This window comes from Canis lupus, chromosome 37, assembly GCF_048164855.1.
Source record: "Canis lupus baileyi chromosome 37, mCanLup2.hap1, whole genome shotgun sequence".
Taxonomy (NCBI): domain Eukaryota; kingdom Metazoa; phylum Chordata; class Mammalia; order Carnivora; family Canidae; genus Canis; species Canis lupus.
Genome location: NC_132874.1, coordinates 26,396,482 through 26,417,632, shown reverse-complemented (window position 1 = coordinate 26,417,632; position 21,151 = coordinate 26,396,482). Strand labels below are relative to the sequence as shown.

The 21,151-nt window shown below is 38.3% G+C and overlaps 1 protein-coding gene and 1 non-coding gene across 13 annotated transcripts in view; both read right to left on the bottom strand.

Moving 5' to 3' along the window:
• Positions 1–21,151, bottom strand: part of SPIDR (scaffold protein involved in DNA repair) — a 434,037-nt gene that overhangs the window by 54,497 nt on the left and 358,389 nt on the right. For all 12 annotated transcript variants that reach the window (XM_072813794.1, XM_072813796.1, XM_072813795.1 and 9 more), the window contains one exon: positions 5,667–5,807. In XM_072813794.1, the coding sequence (XP_072669895.1) occupies positions 5,667–5,807 (141 nt within the window). The remainder of the gene's footprint in view (positions 1–5,666; positions 5,808–21,151) is intronic.
• Positions 20,326–20,429, bottom strand: LOC140626496 (U6 spliceosomal RNA). Its single transcript, XR_012025669.1, has one exon. It is a non-coding gene; the product is annotated as a U6 spliceosomal RNA (small nuclear RNA).

Here is a 21,151-nt window from a genome sequence, read left to right as displayed (position 1 = left end):
GCATGGAAAAATTTTTGCTGTGAAATACTGAGTAATGGACATTCACACTCTCCCTCTCCTTGATGAAGTGTTTTCACAGCACAACCCCATGCATATCCCCTTAGACTTTGTGAGGAAACCAAAGGTCCATGTCCAAATGTTCACACGGATGTACCTGTTTGGATGCAAGTTTTGAGACCCAATGGTCTCCATTTTTCCTGCTAAAATTGAGCTCCAATAACTACCACTTATTACTTACAAAAATATACACCTAAATCTTGTTGAGGAAAATTCTAAGATAAACCCAAGTGCACAATCAATGTCCATTACACAAATATTTTTATGAGCCTATCACGTGCCAGGAAATATAATGGTGAGCAAGAAACAGCACCTGCCCTCCCAGAGCCCAACAACTGGCAGGCCAGTCTGAACTACTGGCCACCAGGCATTCTAATCAACCATGGCAAAGGAGTGTGACAACGACCAAGACAAGGTCTGATGTCTTGGTGTGATTCAGAGCCTGGCATATGGTGCAGGCCAGCTTGGGAGAGCCATTCCAAGATTTCTCATAAAATCATTAATGTTTGCATATTATTACTAAAAAAATGAACACACTCAAATTTACGCCTATGATGTCACCCTTATTTATATTAAAGTATATACCTTTCTGGTGGGACATAGGTCAGCAGGAACCCCAGAGTCCTGGGCATAGACACTGCAGTGAGTAGCACTGTGACCTTTAGGTGCCCAGGTGGAGAAGGGGAGGTGACCAAGCAGTAACTCCTGCAGGACATAAAGGAAACAGTGCTGGCTACCAGTGCCAGGGGTCTTCGTGCAGGAGCATCGTAAGGCCAGCCTGTGAGGGAAAGGCAGGCCTTAAATACGTCCAGGAGGAAACCACAGCATTCTAGGCCCAGGGCACGGCAGGAGCCTGAGCGGTGGGATGACCCGCCACAAGTACAGCTAGCTGGGGACTCGCATGCGGCCTTGTAAAGGACTTTTGGATCCTGACTATGGGGTTGGTATTTAAGCATATTAACTAAACTTGGCTTTGATATAAAATTTATCAGTACTTAATATGTTACCTTGAAAACAAAAATTGATACTTAAAACAATAATTATTGATCTGAAATGCACCACCCCACACACAAAGTGCCCACCCCTCACTCTATCATGAAAGCTGACCAGACAGCAGTTCTCCTTATCTTCAGTCTGGCTCCCAAAGGAGATAACGGAGACAGTCCTCCCTCCCCTCCTCATTCTAGTACTTAGCCCCAGGCCTTTCCTGTTCTCTTCAGGGTTCCTAAATCTTGACCTGCCCTCTGAGCCTCCCTCAAAGGTGGCTGCTATCATATCGGCCCACAGCTCTTTGTATTAGGCATTTGCCAGTCAGTGTCTGCCTGGGTCACCCCGGCTCTCCTGCTGGCCGGTGAGCTCTTAGAGGGAATGGTCTATTTTTACACTCCTGGTGGAGCTGCCTATAGGTATCAGAAATTAAGATTAGTTCCTAACTGTTTTTTTGTTCTTCTTCCCTCAATTCCTACAGAAGTTTCTGAATCTGCAGCCCGCCCCCAATCTCTCTCTCTATCTTAAATCCATTATAGGTACAATAGCAGGATAACCTTAACTCCATTTTCATTTTTATTACCTCTACTTTTCTTCTCTCAAAATCTCTCAGGGGGCCCAATTTTCTCTTGGATTGATGAAGATCCCTAAAAAATAGGACCTACAGCTTTATCTAAATTGACTTTATACCTCAGTATATTCTGGTTTAGGATAAATCCCAAAAATCTAGCTCAGAGCTCAGTGTCACAGCCACTAGCCAGGGGCACAGCACAAAGAGGCACTAAATGGTTATAGAATAAATGAGTGAATTATCTTTTCAAAAAACCTTTTCATTTCCCCTTTTGCATACATCTCTCCTGATCCGACACGTATGTCTTCACACATAACATCTTACCAATTTGAAGAGAACTTTTCTTTCTGCCAGGCCAGGATGTTTAAAGCATGTGTGCTCACTAACTTCTTTTATGAAATCTGAGATCAGCCAGTTAGGATCTAGTCACTTAAAACATTAGCTGCTCCAATACTTGTGCCTGTCTAGTTTTCTGTTCAAAGGGAAGCAACTCAAGGTCAAGGATCATGTCAACTGCTTCCTTGCCCTTCTGGGTATTCAGGTAGCGCCTTCTGTATATAGTGAGCACTGACTACTCTTTAATAAAGTCTTCTCTTAAAGGGCCAGTCAACAGATCTCAATCAAGTAGAACCTGTAAATTAGTCATTTTAGACACAGAGCTTAGTGGGTTTTAACGAGTTGGGACACGAATACCCAGTAGGTATTCTGAACTGAAAGAATTTCTCCTCCCCTACAAAGTATTGGCTAGCTATATTTTCCATACCTATGGGGTTAACACATTTTTTTTTTTTTTTTTTACAAATTCTTTTCCGCCTCAGTATGGGCGTATCATATAAAAATAAAAACATATAATAATCAACAATAAAAAGATAAAGTTCATATAGAATTATGACCTCAAAGTCATGTGACTTTTCTGCTCATTTGACCACTGAACTGCTGGTATAGGCCACATGGGAAGACAAAGGTCAGGGGAGGTGCCCTGGGAGGACAGAGGCGCTAGACAAATAGCAAGGACTGCTCTTCAGAGGAGGAAAGCCCAGGCCGAGCTCCACATTCTGCTAAGTGAACAGGCCTCAACAGTGTTTTTTGAAAATGGTAGTTTTTTTTCCTTTAAATCCAGACTATTTTTCTGACTCTTTTCACTCTAAGCAGTCAGTTTGGACATACAACTCCATAAATATGTCAGAGAAATACAAAAGATATGATTGTTGTTTTTCTGCAAGCCTTCCCAAATGAGGCAGGGGGACAGAGCAGCATTCCTTGCACACTGGTCCAACAACACATCTGTCTGATTGGACAGCTCTGAGGTCATCGGTCTACCTCCTAGCCTTTGTAGAGAGGAGTGATTTTCCATCACTAGAAGAGAGGATCAGATGAAGTCTGGTAGCCAAAATCTAAGAGACTTCATGACTTAGCCCAAACACACAACTATTTTCCAGTTGGCAAAAAAGTTATTTTCTGTATTAGATATTGGAATTATATAATTATAATTAATCATTTTAGCTTGAATTTTGGGAAGTAAATACATTTTGTTAATGGTTTATGAGAAGTATATTTTGTTAGAGTTTACAGGAGTTGCCATGAAACACAATAATTTGGGAAAAAGTAAAAGAGACAATTTGTGTTTACTGGGCCATGGATGGATGACTGACAATGGATGATATCACTAATAGGCAATTATAACATCCAGCATTCCTAAACGATTTAGTAATTTGTTTTGAAGAAATATAGCTTCCAAAAGAACAAAAAGACAATCTAAACATTTACTTAGATAGCTGTGTGCCAAAATAAAATTAATTATATACGTGAAGAAATTAAAAATCAAATATTTAGTCACAAACTTAAAAATGGTATGGGTTCCAAAAGTTTGTTTATAAATGAATTATTGGCAATACTCGGTGCATTTCCTGTGGGAAAAAAATTTCCTATGGGAATGTTGCAGATAGTAGTAGGGCTCCCCTTGTAACCAACAAAAAGGCAGATTAAATATTAAGAACACATATGACTATAAAGCATAATGGTAACAGAACACAGACTTTACAGAGCCAAAGAGGCCAGGACCGCAGTGGCTCTGTCATTTACCAGTACAACTGCCACAGGAAGTTACGTGCTATAGTTTGCAGCAAGAAGCCTCCCAGAGCAGCCTCTGTCTGGCCTCCAGCCCATCAGGGCAGCTGGCAGCCGGAGCAACTCTGCTGCTCCACATGGAGGATCTCCCATGATGGGAGCCCATGTGCATCCTGGTGTGCTCAGGTGGGAGGCTTATGCGTAGAGTTCCCGCCCAGGAAGATTACCTCCCACAAGGCCCTGAGAGCATTCACCCTGTTAGGTCAGTACGTCAGGGCTGCGACACCACGTACTGCAACTATACAGTCTTTTCAGATGCTTGTGATTCTAAAATTTAGGATTAAATGAGGTTCAGCCTTAAATACAGATAAGTTTCATGTGATCCAATTAAGCTTTTCACATAGTAGATACGCTTTCTAAATATCAGGACAAACCTCTCTCCACCTCCAATCCATAAGGCAATTACATTATAACACAGTCACTCTTTTATAAGCAAAAGGAAGCATTTTTCATACAACAAATCTGCATGATCAATTAAAATGTTCTCATATCTCTCTACCCAGGGCTTACAGGGGATCTTTCTATGTCTCTCAGGAGAACAAGCCCTTGGGAAGAGCCATCACTCGCACAGTACCATACGAAAGGCAGATGAGACATAGACTTGTGGCCTCTGGGGACACTGACTGCCTACAAAGGTCAGTCAGGAGAAGAGTCAATAAATGTCCACAAGTTAGAATGACCATGGCCACAATGTTCATTATGCAAATCACTGGAGGATGCTATCAATAACTGCTTCAGAATCAGAACATCATATACTCACAATGTTTTTTTTTTTTCCCCATTTCTCGGATACTGGTATAAGATCAGATGTTACTATAATTAAATTAAAAATTAACAGCAAAAGAGTTAAAATAACACACTATTCAAAGAAGGAGAGATTAACCATAAGAGAGAAAATCCCCAATTCACTGTTTACACTAATTCTCTATGTGACTGGATAGTGCCATTAAAATGTTTCTTCTTTTTCCTAATTTATAGATTTAAGATGATTACTGGAGATATACTAGTCATAGTTTGGACCAGATTTATGTACCATTCTACTTTGCCTATCCAAAGCCACATTTATGGTGTGGTACCATGAACCTTGACAGAGAACAAAACTTTCTTACAATGGAAAGCAAAAAGATGTGACAACTTAAGAGTTTTATTTAAAGCTTATAAAATGCCTTTACACTAAGTTATATTTTCATTTACATAAACTGATTCATGCAAAGCTATCTTGTTTTTTAACTAAGAAAACATACAGAAAAAAACCTTTAGAATTATTATTATTATTTTTAAAGATTTTATTTATTTATTCATGAGAGACACAGAGAAGAGAGAGGCAGAGGGAGAAGCAGGCTCCATGCAGGGAGCTTGATGAGGGACTCAATCCCGGGTCTCCAGGATCACACCCCGAGCCCAAGGCAGATGCTCAACCGCTGAGCCACCCAGGCGTCCCAAACCTTTAGAATTAAAACACACATACATAACAGTTTTTACCTTCTTAATTTTTAATAAAATTAGGATTAACAAATCTGTATAATTGTTTTTGTTGCCAATTACAATTTTTTCCCCTAGAAGTACTTTCTGGGCTCGACTCAGCTCTGGCCTACTTTTACAGGCAAAATCTAGGATCTTAGTTTATTGTCTTTATAAATAAGAGACAAATGGCATCTGAGTGGCTCAGCTGGTTAAGCATCTGACTCTTAATTTCAGCTCAGGTCATGATCTCAGGTTCATGAAACTGAGCCCCACCACAGGCTCTGAGCTCAGTGTGGAGTCTGTTGGAGATCCTCTCTCTCTCTCTCTCTGCCCTCTCCCCACTTGCGTGCTCTCCTCTCTCTCAAATAAATAAATACATCTTAAAAAAAAAAAGACATAAAACAGGAATAAAAGAACCAGCCATTGCAGCCAACTAGATGCTATTACAGAGTGTCCTTACCTTCCTCTGGTGGCCTTCTGTAGAACCTTCATTCCCATCAGGCTGCAGGACTTCCCTTCCAACTGTTGGTCCTTTAAGATGGAGCCCTCAGAGTAGACTTCACTGAACATTCCATAGGCATCTTGCACGAGAAGGCACACTCTACAAAAAAGTATTCACATTTTTTAGGAGACAGTTTTTTTTTTTTTTAAAGATCATTCATTCATTCATTCATTCATTCATTCAAGACACACAGAAAGAGGCAGAAACACAGGCTCCCATGCAGGGAGCCCGATGTGGGACTCGATCCCCTAACTGGGATCAGGCCCTGAGCCAGAGGCAGATGCTCAATGGCTGAGCCACCCAGGCACCCTTAAGAGACAGTTTTTAATTCACTAGAGAGATCAGGATCTACTTCTCCTTCACTAGAAATCCGTTGTAATCATCTTCCTGAATAGGTAAATCAAGGTAAAGAAAGTTGAATTCAAATATGTACTTTTAGATTTGTACTTACAGGTGTTTGGATCACTACCCACAAAATACAGAAGGAAACAGAATTCTTCTTTGGCAAAAAACTAAACCCTAAGTCAAATGTGGTTTAAAAGCACACAAAGATCATCCTTTCAAATAAAATATATTACCACTGCCCAAAAAGAGACTATTCCCTCTCCCCATTTTTATACTGTTATAACAGGAAACATTTCTATTTCCTATGGATGCTCAACAAGGAGAAAAGCTCTGGTCTAACATTATTAAGAGAACAATAATAAGGGGCTTTCTCTGAGACGGTACATGTTTACAGACATGCATACTCCAGCAGGACAAAAACCAGCATCCCTGCTGACAGCAACACAGACATGATGGATGTCCAGTGACATATGGGATTCCTCCCAACTTTTAAATTCAACGAGTTGCACTTATAAAAACCTGTTTATGACTGAATTTCCAATCCTCTGAATTTCATAATTCAGGTAAATGAAGCCGTACTTATTCTCAAAAAATATTTACTGAAAAGTGGCACATTCTCAGAAAATATTTACTGAAGCTGGAAAAAAAAGGACAGTAAATAACACCACCAAACAGACTGTGACGAACAAAATTATTTTAAAGATGAGGGTGTATAGGAAAGTACATGTTGGGAAAGAACAGATGACAAACAAATGATGAACAAAGGAATGCTAAATCTGAAGCAACGAACTTTACTGCTTAGAAGCTAGACCTGATTAATTCTCCCAGGTTCACAGGACCCCCCTGATTCACAAGAGTTTGCAAAGGTAAATCTTATATATAAAGGAAATCACCTTTAGTTTGATCATTAGTTGTTATGGAGTAAAATCAAACAAACATGTGTTTGAATAAAGATCACTAGTACCGGAATGCCTGAGTGGCTCAGTAGGTTAAGTGTCTACCTTCAGCTCAGGTCCAAAGTCCCAAGGTCCTGGGATCAAGCCTTGCATCAGGCTCCATGCTCAGCAAGAAGTCTGCTTGTCCTTCTCCCTCTGCACCTCTCTCCTGTTCCTGTGCTCTCTCTCTTTCTCTCTCTCTCAAATGAATAAATGAAATCTTAAAAAACATCACTAGTAGAAGGAAACAATCCACTATGTGGGAAGAGTAAAGAAAAAAAAAACAACAGACCTCCTGAGGACCTGACATTAGAATTAAAAGATAAGAAATATGGTATGACTATTTTAAAAAGGTAAAATAAAAAAATAAAAAGGTAAAATCACAAAGATATAAATACAAGACAAAAAGCTATACAATATGACTTGGTAGATTTAAAGAATGAAACAGATCTTTCAAAAAGGAAACACTACAAAGTTATTGAATAGGTATAAACAAATGGTTACATGTACCTGAAGAATGTGTATATGTGAACTGGGTTATAAATTTGAGTAAATTACCTGGAATGCACGTTGACAGCTGAGATAAAAAATATGAGTGAAAAGAGAAGTACAGAGAATAGAATGAGAAAGCCTAACGTTTGTCTAATAGGAGTCCAATGAATAACTTAATAATTGTAATTCTGAATTCTACCTCTGACATTTTGCTTAAATCCATATCCAATAGATCTGTGGCAGAGAGTATTATCTCTGGTTCTTTTGTGGTGAACTCTTTCTTCTAATCATTTTGTCCAGTGCAAAATAGTTGTATGAATAAACAGAGTCAAAAACATCAACCACAACCCAAGCAAAATACACACTATACAAATCCGAAGAAGTCAGGGACCAGAGAATAAAAGAAAAAGAAAAGTAAATTTTAAAAAAAGCGGGGGAGGGAGATGGTGGGAGAGAGAGAATATAACCTCACAGAGTGGACCCAAATGGTGATCCAGTTGGTTCTGAGTGTATTTTGGTCTGTATGTTAAAAGGCAATAAATTCCAAAATTATTTTTTTAAAAGCAAAATTTACATATATGTACAAAAATTAAATTGAATACAGTGAAAGGAAGACAAAAATGAGGAATAGATCTATAACATGTAATTGTAAAATATGAAAGTCAAAAAAGAAAAAACTTAAAAAATGAAGAGTTGATAAAATATTATTGTTATGATAAAAAAGAAAGAGCATTGGAAAATTTTAATCTGAAAGGTAAATGAATCATAAGAAAAAAACCCTCTAGTTCTATATACTATTTTCCCTCTGTCCTGGAGCTTTCCAGTATGCTTGCTCAGTAAACTTGCTCTTCCCCTGTTCTTCCAGCTGGTCTTCTGGGGGAGGGTCTGCTGCGCTGATTCTCAGGTGTCTGTGCCTGAGCGGGGATGCCCTGCCCCTGCCACGTGGCCGGGCTCACTGTACGCAATTTGCCCTGTGAGGTCTTTGTTCCCTGAAGGCTTCTGAAGGCTTTCTGTGCTTCTCTTGCAAGAAGTGGTCACTCTTCTATTTTAGAGTTACAGCTGTTCTTTCTTTATATCTCAGGTTGAATTCATAGGTGTTCAGGATGGTTTGAAAGTTATCTGGCTAGGGATGCCTGGGTGGCTCAGTGGTTGAGTGTCTGCCTTTGGCCCAGGGCATGATCCTGGGGTCCTAAGATTGAGTCCAGCATCAGGCTCCCCGTAGGAAGCCTGCTTCTTCCTCTGCCTATGTCTCTGACTCTTTCTGTGTCTCTCATGATAAATAAATAAAATCTTTTTTTAAAAAAAAGAACATAAATAGGGTATATAACTTCCAAATTACTATATGGAAAAAAATGGAATGAAAACCATAGGCAAAAACAAACAAAAAAACCCTCCAAAAACATGCAAAGAAAAAGCATAAAAAAAAAAAAAAAAAGAAAAATGTAAGGTAGTAAGTACAATGGTAGGCACAAGTGTATGTACATCTGAAATGGAATAAAAATGATTTAAACTTGTCAATTAAAAGGCAAAGTTTGTCATGTTCAGTTTGAAGGAAAAAAGAAACAAAAATTATGTTGACAGGAAACCTGAAACAGAGAAGTATTGGAAGGGAGGGGAAAAATGTTTTAGGTAAATATTAACAAAAAGAAAGCTAAAGAGGTGATTTTAAGACTAAACTAAATAGATTCTAGGAGGGAAAGCATTGTTTAAGATAGAGAGGTGACTAATATTGATTTTTAAAAAGCTCAATTTACCAGGAAGACATAATTCTAAATCTTTATGTTCTCCGCCTTGAAACATATAGAATATAAACTGACAAAACTATAGGGAGAAGCAAGCAAATCCAACATCATTGTGGGAGATTTCAACCCATCCATGCCAACTGTTAAAATCAATCTGAGGAAAAAAATTAGTAAAGATCTGAAAAAACTTGCATATACCTAACAACTTTAACTTGTTGGATAGGCAATTCGAAAAACTGCCGCAATTAGAAGAAGTGAATTCTCAAGCACACATAGGACATTTATAAAATGTGACTAGACAGTGGGCCATAAGGCAGGTCTGAATTAATTTCAAAGAATCAGTATTGTATGGGACACATTATCTGCCTACAGTGTAATTAAATGAGAAAGCAAAAAAAATATGTACTTTTAAAAATCCTCCATTTGGAAATTTTACAACATCCTTTTCAACTCATAGGTCAAATATGAAATCATCATGGAGAAGAAACGGTGTTTTGAACTAGTTGATAAAAATATCACATGCCAAAATATGTAGATTAAAAGGATGCTTTAAGGAATCTGTAGTCTTAAATATAATAAAACATGATCACTTTTCCTTTTCTGTATAGATCATTAAATTAGTTTTCTATGTACTTAATATAAATTCTACACCTCTGCCAATTACCAAAATGTTCCTTCAGGGTGCTGAACCTCACATGTACTATGCCCCGAAGAGACTCTCTTGGGGCCTCTGCCTCATTCTCATCTGGACTGGTGAGCGCCATAGCCATCCTAGGATCTCTTGTCAGAAAATCAGACGGATTTACTTTGCTGCTTTAGTATGTTAGATTTGCTATTTCCCATATCCTATATCTTCCTTTCTTAATTGACTTCAATTTAGTAGCTCATATCTTTTAGCTTCCTGAAAAGGGGAAGTTAGGAGCTAAAATCTTTGAAATTATTCATGAAATTGTCAATAGTCTATCCTCAAACTTTATAGGCAGTTTGACTAAGTATAGATTTCTAGATTGTAAATAATTTTTCCATTCCAAGTCCAAAACTGCTTTTGTCTTCCTCTTTTCTCTGCAGGAGCTGAGCTCTGTTCTAGTTCCAAGGGCATGGACACTGCATGGTGATAAAATCCTTCGTACAGATTTGTTTCTACGCACTGGGTGAGAAATATACTTCCTTGATGGGTCTTTTCCAGTGGAGTCACTTCTCTGTCATTTCATTGATACTTCCTCCCCTTCACTTTTTCTCTTTTTTCATTCTGGTTATTGGACATCCTGGACTAGTTCTTTAATTTTATTAACTTTTCTCTCTTATTTTCCACTTCTTTCTGGCAGTTGCTTCAACTTTGTCTTCCAATGCTTCTAGTTAGGTTCTTCATAATTTCTACTTTTTATTTTTTTTAATTTCTACTTTTTATATGTTTAACTTCTAAGAGTTCTATTTTAAGCTCTAAAAGATGTTTTCTTTGCTCCTCTTTATGGTTGCTGTATCTGTAACTTCATTTAAGAAGCTTTCTTCAGGCTTCTGCTGTCTGTTCTTATTTAAGAACAGGGCTCTAACAATCTTCCTGGACTCTCCCAATGGGTAGTTGGAAGAACTCATCAACCATGAGCAACACATGGGTGAACAGGCTGGGCCATTTTATGGCTGGGGAACCTCAGATGTTAATATCTTTACATCTCCTCTTGATGAGGAAATTCCTCAGAAAGACTCTGTTTACCGTGGCGCATCACTATATACCACGGATAGGGAGGGATGACCACTCGACAGTGCAGAGTAAGTGAATAGGACATCATCATCACTTCCTGAACAGACTTGCAACTAATCATTTTTCTTTTCCTTTCCCCTCCTCTCTGCTTATCTCCTTTTTTCCTTCCTTCCTTCCTTCCTTCCTTCCTTCCTTCCTTCCTTCCTTCCAGAAAGAGAGAGACAGAGGGAGAGGGAAAGAGAGACTCTTAAGCTGGGTGTGGAGTCTGAGGTGGGGCTCAAGCTCATAACCATGAGATCATGACCTGAGCTGAAATCAAGAGTTGGTCACTTAACCAACTGAGCTACCCTGGCACTTCCATTTTTCTTATTTTAGTCCTTTTCATCTGCTATCAAAGGTAGTAGGAAAACCGGATATGCAAAAAAATAAAAAAGAAAAAATAAATAAAATAAATAAATAAATAAATAAAACTCAACTGTTACCTCACACTATACACAAAAATGAACTCAAAATAGATCATAGACCCATTTAGAAAACTAAAATTTGAGAAGAAAACACAGGAGAGAAATTGTTGCAATCTTGGGGTAGGCAAAAAGTTACTTTGACATTACCAAAATTAAAACTGCTCTTCAAAAGATGCCATTAAGAAAATGAAAGGGCTGGGACACCTGGGTGGCTTGGTGGTTGAGCATCTGCCTTTGGGTCAGAGCGTGATCCTGGAGTCCTGGGATCGAGTCCCGCATTGGGCTCCCTGCAGGGAGTCTGCTTCTCCCTCTGCCTGTGTCTGCCTCTTTCTGTGTGTCTCTCATGAATAAATAAACAAAATCTTAAAAAGAAAAGAAAATGAATAGGATAATCACAAATTAGGAGAACATATTTGCTAAATATACATCTGACAAAGGACTTGTATCTAGATTAAAGAATTATAAAACTTATTATTGACAATAATAGAAATATTATTTCTATATCCTATAAGGATAAAAAGAAGACAATCCTTTTAGAAATGGACTAAAGATACAAAACATCATTAAATTCCATTTCTATTAATCACCTAGAATAGTTAAATCCATAGAGGCAGAACACAGATAGTTGCTAGGGGGTAAACTGAGGCAGAATTGGGGAGTAACTGGTTCCTGTGTATGGTATTTCCTTTTGGACTAAAATATTCTGGAGTTAGAAGGAAGTGGTGATTGTATAATACTGTAAGCTTTATATTATGTGAATCTCATTTCTATGTAAATCAAAATGGACAAAAGATGCAAATAAACATTTCATCAAAGAAGATACATATGTGGCTAATAAACACATAAAAGGGTGCACAACACCATTAGTCATAAGGTAAATGCCACGTTAAAACCGCAAGGAGATACACTACACATACCCTGGGAAGGGTGAAATAAAAGAGGCTGATGGTATCAAGTTTTGTGGAGGCTATGGAAGAACCGAAACTACTAGATTTTAGGTGGGAATGCATGTTATAGCCACTATAGAAAAAACTCTGGCAGTTTCTAATAAAGTTAGACATATACAGTCATTCTACTCCAGGATTTTCCCAAAAGAAATAAAATCATATGCCCACACAAAAATTTATAGACAGAGGTCTATAGTAGCTTTGTTAATTAGTAGCCCCAAACTGGACGCAAGACAAAGGTTCAGAAGTAGCTGAATGGATAAATTGTGATGTATCTCTACAGTGGAATATTACTCAGCCATGAAAAGGAACAAACTACGGGCACAGGGATGAATCTTGAAAATATTGTGCTGAGTGGAAAAAAAAAACCATGAACATGAAAAGTAGTTTATATCAAATTCTAGAAAAGGCAAAGTAAATCCACAGTAATAGTACGCAGATGTGTAGTTGCCTGGGACTCAGGCCAGAGAGACTGACAGCAGAGGCACAGGCAACTTTTTGGGTTATGGAAATAATTTATGTCTTCACTGTGATGGGTATTACAAGGCAAATATATTTGTCAAAACTCACTGCTTAAATGGGCGTATTTCATTGTATGTATGTAAATTATGTACATTATATCTTCACAAAGTTGTTTTAAGAAAAAAAGGATGGGGCGCCTGGGTGGCTCAGGCAGTTGGGCATCTGACTCTTGATTTCAGCTCAGGCCGTGGTCTCAGGGTCCTGGGACTGAGCCTCATGTCCGGGTCCACTCTGTGCAGAATCTGCTTGAGATTCTCTCCCTCCCCTTCTCACTCTGCTCCTCTCCTGCTCTCTGTCCCTCTGAAATAAATTAACAAATCTTCAAAAAATAATAAAGGAAAAAAGGTATAGAAGACAGCCTGAAGAAGATTCTATGGGATAAACATAAGATACTTATGGAAAAAAGATAGAAAAATTTTAACTGGTAAACAATGGGAAAGAATCAAATGCTTAAAAATCCATTAGAAAAATATTATGCTTTACAAAGAGGCATTTTCCCTTGTCACTATACACAAACCTTCAAAGGGAAACTGTGATATAATTGAAGCACGTTTTCTCATGCGTCTTCAACAAATACTGAAAACCACTTACTTTTAGAAAGAACTCTCAGAGTATGAAATTAGGAATGTATTTGGGTATTTATTTATTTATTTTTGAATATTTTATTTACTTATCTGACAGACACAGCAGGGAGAGCTGGAGTCGGAGAGGGAGAGGGAGAAGGAGACTCCCCACTGAGGAGGGAACCCAATGCAGGGCTCCATCCCAGAACCCTGGGATCATGACCTGAGTTGAAGGTAGACACTTAACCCACTGAGGCCCCCAGGCCCCCATACTTGGATATTTAAAAAAAGAGAAGCAAATACATTACTGATATCTCATGAAACAAAACTTAAAATCTTACCCTTTCAATGAAATCGTCTCCATTTTAAGGACCCACATGCAAACTACTAATTCCACCCTGAAAACATGAAGATTGAAACTGCTCCTGTGTTCTCTGAGATAGAACAGGCTCTCAATAAATACTCCTTCCATTTTTGAGAGAATGAATGAGGCTCTGTTGTGAACACACACACAGTAAACTCACATAATAGCTAATAGCACACAGTGTTCACAGAAATATTCATTCATTTATTCACTCACTAACTCATTCATTTGAAGCTTACTGGGCTTATACTTTGTAGGATATATAAGGAGGGAAGGGGTCAAATAAAAATATAATTGAGAATCAAATAAAACGCTGAGTAACATTAACACCTAAAGTTAATATAATATATTAGGGCTAATTACAGCATTCTCATATTATCTATTTAACCCTTCAACTGAGGAAACTAGACATTGATAGATGAAGAAAGTGAGGCTCAGAATGTTTAGAAAACCTACCCAAGATAGTAAGGAGGGAGCAGAATCAGGTTTTAAATGTGAGGCACTCAACTTGGTATTTTTGTGCCATAATATCATGTTACAGTAGCAAGTTATACGAATGTAGAATGTATCTTCTTCTGGGATTAATTCTGCAGAATGGAACTGGAGAGAACATCCCACAGCAACTAGCATTCTAGTCTGTGAGGCCAGCACTAAGAAGGTAACAAGGAATAAACTCATGGCAAACTGTATGATGACCCTAAAATCCAGAATATTTAAATCTAATCTTTACAGAGAGACAATGATTTTTCCTACTGCTAAGTCAAACTATTTAAGATATGCATAAATTGTAATTAGTCCATAATGAGGCTACTTATCTAGAAGAACTTTATCTTCTCTGTAACTTTCAAAATAAAGATTCATTCATTCATTCATTCAGAGGGGAAGGGCAGAGGAAAAAGGGGAGAGCGAATCTTAAGCAGGCTCCACGTCCAGCACTGAGTCCAACACCGGGCTCCATCTCACAACCACGGGATCATGACCCGAGCCAAAATCAAGAGTCAGACACTTAACTGATGAAGCCACCCAGGTCCCCCCAAAAGATCTTTTTAATGTTTGACAAGAATCATACTGAAATATTAAGGTCAGAGTGTAAGGAATTTATGTTAAATTATCATTTTGAAGGCTGCTAATGAAATATAATGAAAAGGAAATACTCCTAAATTAAATCACTTGAAAATAATTTCATTAACTGTTTGATACTGTCTGACCTTAATCTGAAACCCAAGTGGGAAAGAATGAAAGATTATTCTTTTTTTTTTTTTAAATTTATGATAGTCACACAGAGAGTGAGAGAGAGGCAGAGACACAGGCAGAGGGAGAGAAGCAGGCTCCATGCACCGGGAGCCCGACGTGGGATTCGATCCCGGGTCTCCAGGATCGCGCCCTGGGCCAAAGGCAGGCGCTAAACCGCTGCGCCACCCAGGGATCCCTGAAAGATTACGCTTTCATAATATTGTCCTATTTAAATCAGTCTGCCATGTGAAAAGCTAGGATGAAAGTGTACATTTTTTTTTGAAAGTGTACATTTTTATGTTGAATTGATGATGTCTCTTTTAGCCCACAAAACATTTCATATCACAATCTCTTGGAGGGAAGTATTTTAATGTTTTTTTCCTCAAAGGCCTATTCACCCCCTAATTATCCCATCACCTGTCAGGGAGGCTGGCGCAGAACTTTGGGGAATCAGTGTCCGTCTCCTACGGAGGAAGCCTCTGGCTTCCTGAAAGAGCGTAATGCCTGCTTGCCTATCCTGACACATCCAAGCACGGTTTTGTAAGCATTATTGTTTGTTAACATGAGTAAGAGGTGATATGAAGATCACAATGGGTCCTTTGTGATCCGGTATATTTGCCTTTATCTCAAATAACCAAGGGCTGGTGCTCTTGCTTACTCTGCTGACCTGGAGAAGAGATATGAAGAGATATTAGTACTTTCTTCCTCCCTCTTGTTCATGCCTGGCCGCTCACCTTCTCCCACCGTGTCCTGCTCACACAGCTAAAGCTCGGGAGTTCACTGACTCAGGCCTCAGTCGAGTCACTGTCCTCAGTGCTCCCAATGGCTTGCAACCGTGTCATTCAACACAGTCCAAACCAGAGTTAGCTCAGCAGCAGCACCAACAATTCCACCTTCTTGTCACTGCTTCCTGCCCTGTAGATACCATCTCCTAAAATCAATCTAGTGTGACAGGTCTGAGCAGCAAAGGGCCCCCTTATCAACTTGTTTTTCCTGAATCACGAGAGACGTCCTCCATAAATTACATCATATTCAAAGGAACACAAATGGCTTCCCCACGGTAGTAACTCCAGGACCCTAAAAGAACCTGTATGAACTTGAATTCACTCACCTGAACACGGGGATGAGGGAAGCTAACCGCGAGGGCTGCTGTGGCGTTCTAGCAACGCTACAGGGCTGAGCACTGGGGCTGGCGCCAACACATCAATCTTTCCTTTGCAGGATCCTTAGGCCAATTTTGTTTTCTCTCATACAGTTTTATCCATATAGTTCTTGAACATCTTTTGTTAGATCTATGCCTAGATCACTTACAAATTTGTTTGCTATTTTAAATACGTTTTGCGGGGGCACCTGGGTGGCTCAGTCAGTTGAGTGTCTTTCTTCGGCTCAGTCATGATCTCAGGGTTCTGGGATCGAGCCCCACACTGGGATCCCTGCTTAGCGGGGAGTCTGCTTCTCCCTCTCCCTCTGCTGCTCTCCCTGCTTGTGCTCTCTCTCTCTAAAGTAAATAAATGAAATCTTAAAAAATAAAATACTTTTTGTTTGTTGCTCTGTTGATGGTGAATAGAAATACAAATGACTTATACATTGAACTTTTGTAATCCATCAATCTTACTAAAATTATTTATAATACTTTTTATGAAGGTTTTTAATGTAATCATTTCATCTATGCATAATGACAACTTTGCTTCAGCCTTCCCAATCCTTACTTTTTCATTATTATTTTTCTTACAACGATATAGGTCTGTGGCATAATGCTGAAGAGAAGCCAATGATACTCCGCATCCTTATCTTGATTTTGAATAAAATGTCTTCAGTGTTTTACAATGAAGAATGATGCTTGCTATAGAGATTTTTTGGTTGATATCCTTCATCAGGTTAGATATTCTTAGTTTGCTGAAAAATTTTTTTAATCATGAATGGGCATTGGACCTTATCAAATGCATTTTCCATATTCACTGAAATGACTGTTTTTATCTCCTCTGCTAATGTAAATGACAACTAGAGCGTGTTAAGTTAAAACGATTTTTTACTCCTGCGCTACAGCCAAGATCCTATCTGCTACATTTTGTTTAGGATCTTTCTTTTCTTTTCTTTTCTTTTCTTTTCTTTTCTTTTCTTTTCTTTTCTTTTCTTTTCTTTTCTTTTTTCTCTTTTCTTTTCTTTCTTTTCTTTTTTTTTCTTTCTTTCTTTTCTCTTTTCTTTTCTTTTCTCCTTCCTTCCTTTTCTTCTTTCTTTTTCTTTCTTTCTTTCTCTTTCTTTTTCTTTCTTTCTTTCTTTCTTTCTTCTCTCTCTCTTTCTTTCTTTCTTCTTTCTTCTTTCTTTCTTTCTTTCTTTCTTTCTTTCTTTCTTTCTTTCTTTCTTTCTTTCCTTTCTCTTTCTTTCTTTTTTTCTTTCTTTTCTTTCCTTCCTTCCTTCCTTCCTTCCTTCCTTCCTTCCTTCCTTCCTTCCTTCCTTCCTTCCTTCCTTCCTTCTTTCTTCTCTCTCTTTCTTTCTATTTTATTTATTCATGAGAGACACAGAGAGAGGCAGAGACACAGGCAGAGGGAGAAGCAGGCTACATGCAGGGAGCCCAACATGGGACTCGATCCTGGGTCTCCAGGATCATGACCTGAGCTGAACACAGGTGCCCAACCTCTGAGCTACCCAGGCATCCCTGTTTAGGATTTTTCTATGTCCATGAGTGATATTGGCCTTTAATTTTATTGTTCAAATTAGATTTAATTTTATTTCTCAAGACTTAAGACTATTTATAGTAATTTCATATAATAACTTGACAAAGATTTTTTCTTTGAAAAATTTGTATAAGATTTGAACAACCTGTTTTTCAAAAGTTAGAAATAATTTAAATAAAATGAATTGGATCTAGTGCTTTTCCTGGGAAGACTTTTAACTATCAACTCAATTTCTCTAATGATAATTGGGCTATTTGGGCTTTCTAATTTTTAACTGAGACATTGGGTTAATATATATTTTCCTAGTGATGTGTCCATTTGGTCTACATTTTAAAATTCATTAATCAATTCAGATTTTTAGTATATATGTTTATTTTTATTGTTTTAATTTTAATTCCAGTATAGTTAACATACAGTGTTATATTAGTTTCAGATGTACAATTAATGATTTGACACTTCTTACAACGCCAGTGCTCATTCCAAGTGCCCTCCTTATTCCCCACCACCTATGTAACCCACCCACCCACCTCCCCTCTGGTCACTATCAGTTCTGTAGTTAAGAGTCTGTTACTTGGTTTCTCTCTTTTTTCCGTTGCTCATTTGTTGCTTAAATTCCACATACGAATGAAATAATATGGTATTATCTCTCTCTGCCTTATTTTGCTTAGCAATAATACTCTCTAGTTCCATCCATGTTATTGCAAATTACAAGAGTCCATTCTTTTTTAAGGCTGAATAATATTCCATTGTGTGTGTTTGCCTTATCTCTTTATCCAGTCATTTATTGGTGGACACTCAAACTGCTTTCATAATTTCAGCATTGTAAGTAATGCTGCAAAAAACATAGGGGTGTATGTATATCTTTGAATTAATGTTTTTTGTATTTTTTGGGTAAATATCCAGTAGTGTAATTACTGGAACATAGGGTAGTTCTATTTTTAACTTTTTTTTTTTTTAAAGATTTAATTTATTTATTTGAGAGAGAGAGGGAGACAGAGCACACAAGCAGGGGGAGCTGTGGGTAGATGGAAAGTGAGAAGCAGGCTCCCACCTGAGCAGGGAGCCAGATGGACATGAGGCTTAATACCAGGACTCCGGGATCATGACCTGAGCCAAAGGTCACGCTTAACCAACTGAGCCACCCAGGAGCCCCTATTTTTAACTTTTTAATAAAACTCCACACTGTTTTCCACAGTAGCTGTACCAGTTTGCATTCCAACCAACAGTGCATGAGGGTTCCCTTTTCCCTATGTTCTCGTCAACATTTGTTTCTTTGGTTTTTGATTTTTAGCCATTCTGAGAGGTGTGAGGTGATATCTCACTGTGGTTTTGATTTGCATTTTCCTGATGATCACATGAGACACACGAGCATCTTTTCATGTGTCTATTGGCCATCTGTTTGTCTTCTGTGGAGCAAGGTCTGTTCAGGTCTTCTCCCATTTTTCAATTGGGTTATTTGAATTTTGGGTGTTGAGCCAATACATTGGCTCTTTATGTATTTTAGATACTAACCCTTTGTTGGATATATGGTTTGGAAATATCTTCTCCCATTGAGCCTTTTCATTTCATTGATGTTTTCTTTGCTATGCAGAGGCTTTTTATTTGATGTAATCCCGAAGTTTATTTTTGCTTTTAATTTGCTTGCCTTAGGAGGCATATCTAGAAAAATGCGATGGCCAATGTCAGAGAAACCATTGCCTGCGTTCTCCTCTAGGATTTTATGGTTCCAGGTCTCACATATAGGTCTTTCATTCATTTTGAATTTTTGTGTATAGTGTAAGAAACTGGCCCAGTTTCATTCTTTTGCATGTAGCTGTCCAGATTCCCGAACACCATTTGTTGAAGACTTTTTCTCATTGTATATTCTTTCCTACTTCAAAAAGAACAACTGCAACCTTTGGTTTTACCAAAAATGAGATGACTTGCCTAAAATAAAACAATTAATGTTCAATCCTACTGACTTAACCTCAGGATTTAAAGGCCAAAAAGAAAGTGTGATCCAAGTTACTTGTTTCTTTTGAAAATTTTAACATTGTCCTATTATTGCCTCTGGCTTCCATTGTGTCTAATGAGAGGTCTGTCTGTTCTTATCTCACTGGGTTCTCTTATTATATGATGAGTCATTTTCCACTCACTGCTTTCAAACTTTTCTGTTTTCCAACATTTTGACTATATATGTCTGGATATGGATCTCTTTAGGTTTATCCTACTTGAAGCTCTTGAACTTTCAGATAAATAAAGTTTACCAGTCAAATTTGAAATGTTTCAGCCACTATTTCTTTAGATATTTTTTCTGTACCCTCCTCCCAACTCCCCTGATTTTCTGGGGATGTTGGTGTACTTAATGATGTTCCTCCACATTTCTATGAGGTTCTGTTTCATTTTCTTCATTCTTTTTTTTTTCCTTCTTAGAATACTTGCCATTTGGGAGACTTCTATAAAAATAAATCATTTATTTTGGTGTCTTAATTCTTCATAAAGATTGAGTTATTTAAAAGTCTTCACTAGGATGCCTGGGTGGCTTAGTCGGGTAGGTGTCTGCCTTGGGCTCAGGTCATGATCCCAGGATTGAGTCCCACATAGGGCTCCCTGCTCAGTGGGGAGTCTGCTTCTCCCTCTGCCCTTCCCACCTGCTCATGATCTCTCTCAGCTTCATAAATTTCAGTGTTATCCTTGTGCAGGGACGATACTAATTTCTGTATCATTCCAGTTTTGGTATAAGTGATGCCAAATTGAGCACTCATCATTTTTTTCCCCCTCTCTCTCCTTTAGATTATGGAAGCTCATTTACTCTGGATTCATGTTCTTTAACTTTCTTCTGTCAGCTGAAGCCTACTGTTGAACCTATCTAGTGAATTTTTCATTTTGGTTGTAATTTCTAACTCCAGAATCCCCATCTGGTTTTCTTTTAAAGTTTGTATCTTTTCATTGATATTCTCCATTTGATCAGACACTGTCATCATACCACCCTTTAATTCCTGAGACATGGTTTCCTTGAATTCTCAGAACATACTTATTGTGGCTGCTCTGAAATTTTTGTCTGCTAAGTCCAACATCTGGGCCCCTTCACTTGCCTGCACTCTTTTCCCCCGTGTATGGGCCAGAGTTCCCTGTTTCTTCATCTATCTTGTAATTTTTTGTTGATGAGTATTTTCTTTTTAAGATTTATTTATTCATGAGAGATGAGAGAGAGACAGAGAGAGACAAAGAGAGGCAGAGACATAGGCAGAGAAGTAGGCTCCATGCAGGGAGCCTGATGTGGGACTCGATCCTGGAACTCTGAGATCACACCCTGGGCTGAATGCAGATGCTCAACCACTGAGCCACGCAGGTGTATTTTTGAAAATATATTGTGGCAACTCTAGATACGGATTCCTTTTCTACCCCAGGCCTTGATGTTGTTGTGATCTGCACAGTAGTTCATTCAGTTGTTTACGGACTAGTCCAAACTTTTCCTGTAGG